At 37.6% G+C, this 2,158-nt stretch overlaps 1 protein-coding gene across 1 annotated transcript in view; it reads left to right on the top strand.

Moving 5' to 3' along the window:
• Window positions 1,608-2,158, top strand: part of LOC107613343 (shaggy-related protein kinase eta) — a 4,413-nt gene continuing 3,862 nt past the window's right edge. Inside the window, exon 1 of the mRNA XM_016315305.2 lies at window positions 1,608-1,928. Within this exon, the coding sequence (XP_016170791.1) occupies window positions 1,806-1,928 (123 nt within the window). The 5' untranslated portion in view covers window positions 1,608-1,805. The remainder of the gene's footprint in view (window positions 1,929-2,158) is intronic.

Consider the following 2,158-nt stretch of genomic DNA (forward strand, 5'->3'; position numbering starts at 1 on the left):
TCTATCACCTCTTCCTATTTCACTGCCTCCCTCACCTGCCACTGTCCGATCACAGCTTTTGCCAGCCTCAATTTTCACTATTGCCACCTCTCCTAGCTACTGCCTCTTCTACCAAGACACATCCAGCTCCTTAAAAATCCTTCTTCGCCTCTCTCGACTTGCCTCTATTTTACTCTATCACTCCCACTGCCTCTTTACCTCAATCACTCATCTATTAGTCTTAGAACTCATCATCGTTACTCTTCTATTGTCTCTCCAACCACCTCTTTATACACCTTTTTTCTAATTCCTGCTTTGTTTGTTTATGTCAATTTTTTTTTGTATTTGGATTTAGTTTTTTAATTTTTATTTTCTAGTCTAATTTAAAATAAATCTTTTGTGTTTTTTTTTTGTTATCGTGACATCTTTTATGGTGATAATGGTTTTTCTTTATGATTATTATGGTTTTGGTAGTATGATTTTTTATAGTTTAAAAGGAATATCTTACAAAAAAAAGTTTATTATTCATATGTAAATTTAGAAAGTATTTAGATTTATTTGAAGAACGCCAAACAATATTCTACTGTATGATAACAATACGGTTGTGTAGATTTAAAAATATAAGAGATTTGGATTTGTCTCTATTTCTACTTTTCTATCACTAAGAGTTTTTAGAGTCATCTTCTCAGTTGAAATTCATTTTGATCCCTGAAATTTTCGACAGGCCTCAATTTTGACCCCCAAATTTATAGTTACTCAATTAACACCCGCAAATATTAGATTGCGACCCCACGTTTGCCCCTGTAGCTATCTCCATTAACGGAGATCTGATATGGCACGTTAAGTTGACAGAATGTGTATTCACGTGGCACCCAACTTGCTAGAATGGATGTGTGATGAGTGAATGACGTGGCAAAAGTTGAATGAACTCAATTTCTCCAGTAAAGTCTCGAACATATTGGGAAAAGAGGGCTGCAAATTGAGTTCATTCAACTTTTGCCACGTCATTCACTTATTAAACATCCATTCTAGCAAGTTGGGTGCCACGTGGATACACACTATGTCAACTTAATGTGCCATATCAAATCTCCGTTAATGGAGATAGCTACAGGGGCAAGCATGGGGCACAATCTAATATTTGAAGGTGTTAATTGGGTAACTATAAATTTGGAGGTCAAAATTGAGGCCGGTCAAAAATTTTAGGGGCCAAAATGGGTTTCAACTCGTCATCTTCTATATAAATTAATAGTTCATTATAAAAGATGTTTATCTTTTTTTATTAGACATAAATCTCAATTTTTTTTGTTGCATGCGATGTTTTTTTTATCTTAGTAGGTTAATGATTAATTCGTCACAAATCGAAACTTTTATTAATTTTATAAGTAAAATTTAAAAAATATATAAAAAATAGTAAAAATTAAAAATTATATTTTATTCTTTTAAATTTTGAATGGTTAAAAAAAATTGAGAAGATTTATTTTTTTTAAAATTAGTATACTTTGCATGTGATAGTTGTCCCTATATTATTTTGCCACGTAAGGAATTAGCTGCACTTCACCGCAGCAGATTACACACTCCTCAGTTTAACATTCACGATGCCCCCATTGAAGTACTCCGATGGAAGCGTGCAGGTCACGCGCGCATGAACAATCACCTTCATTCTCATTCCCTCCCTTTATGCTTTATCTAATCTAAAAGCTAAAGCCTCTTCCCAAACGCCATTACTCAGAGGAGAGAGAAAGTTACACAGAGGGAAAAAGAAAAACAGTGAGAGAGAGAGAGAGAAGGAGAGAGAGAGAATAGTGTGTATTGTGTAACCGTCTCGCATGGCCTCCATTCCGTTGGGGCCGCACCACCACCAACAACCGCCGGAGCAGCTGCAGTCGCAACCTGACAACAACGCGCCGAAGCTTCCAGCTCGGCGCGGCTCCGACGTGGATGCCGATAAGGTACTTCTAACTGCCCTGTCATTCTCTGCAACGCACCGTTTGATCTCTCATGTGGTTTTCCGGCGCGTGGATCGTTATTGATCCGACAAACGAGCTTCGGCTTTAGCTCAGTGCCGACGATCTACAGGTTTTCCGTCATTCGGAGGCCTCGAAAAGCTCGCCGGAGGTTCTCTCCGCCCAACAGCTTGTCGTAGTGACTTTTGAGGATTAGTTTAGTTTATTTTCGTAAT

The sequence above is a fragment of the Arachis ipaensis genome, chromosome B08 (assembly GCF_000816755.2).
Source record: "Arachis ipaensis cultivar K30076 chromosome B08, Araip1.1, whole genome shotgun sequence".
NCBI classification, from domain to species: domain Eukaryota; kingdom Viridiplantae; phylum Streptophyta; class Magnoliopsida; order Fabales; family Fabaceae; genus Arachis; species Arachis ipaensis.